Below are 898 nucleotides of genomic sequence, written 5' to 3' on the forward strand. Positions count from 1 at the left end.
TCCTAGTTTTTTGTGCTGTTGCTTCCTAGTTTTCTCCTAGTTTTTTATAATATACTGCTGGAGAGCCTGTCTACTGCACTTAATGCTACATTATATTTTTGTGTTCACTACTTTAAACTATGTCTGAGAGGTAACCATTGCTCAGAAATACAGGCTGATGGATAGTAAAAAAATGGACATAATTGGTATTTCAATATGTGTAATACATATAGGAAGCTCTTGTCAGACAAAATTATCCATTCATTATTTTTTAATCAAAAGAGATTAACTGAAGTTAATGAAATCAGATTTCTCAAATGGTAAATCATATTTTGAAACTTCATTGTACTTCAAAAGTTTTTAAGAGTAATATTTCATTATGTATTTGTTTTGGTTATTTCAGACTGATAACAAACGTCAAGCATTAGAGGAAACGAAGAATTTTACAACACAGTCCTTGGCTAGTGTAGCTTACCAGATTAATACTCTAGCCTATAATCTACTTCATATGCTAGACATGCAGACATCACAGCTGGCTGAAATGGAGTCTCAGATTAACCACATTTCACAGGTAAGAGGATTGTTTATAATATATTTCATAGTTTAGGACAGATGAATTCTAAAAGTGAAGGTTTTTACCTTTAGAACAACTTGCTAAGTGTTAATAGGAAATATCAGTGACTAAGAGTCCATTTCTAGCAGATATGTCTTCTGGAAACCAGTGTTTTTAAGATAATTTAGAATATATTTTATAGTTTAGGACAGATGAATTCTAAAAGTGAAGGTTTTTACCTTTAGAACAACTTGCTAAGTATTAATAGGAAATATCAGTGACTAAGAGTCCATTTCTAGCAGATATGTCTTCTGGAAACCAGTTTTTTAAGATAATTTAGAATATATTTTATAGTTTAGGACAGAT

At 30.7% G+C, this 898-nt stretch overlaps 1 protein-coding gene across 4 annotated transcripts in view; it reads left to right on the forward strand.

The window, feature by feature from the left end:
* The window catches only part of LOC106457815 (abl interactor 2-like), a 31,877-nt gene that overhangs the window by 10,431 nt on the left and 20,548 nt on the right, over window positions 1–898 (forward strand). For all 4 annotated transcript variants that reach the window (XM_022383863.1, XM_013917266.2, XM_022383865.1 and 1 more), the window contains one exon: window positions 383–550. In XM_022383863.1, the coding sequence (XP_022239571.1) occupies window positions 383–550 (168 nt within the window). The remainder of the gene's footprint in view (window positions 1–382; window positions 551–898) is intronic.

This window comes from Limulus polyphemus, unplaced genomic scaffold (assembly GCF_000517525.1).
Source record: "Limulus polyphemus unplaced genomic scaffold, Limulus_polyphemus-2.1.2 Scaffold377, whole genome shotgun sequence".
NCBI classification, from domain to species: Eukaryota; Metazoa; Arthropoda; class Merostomata; order Xiphosura; family Limulidae; genus Limulus; species Limulus polyphemus.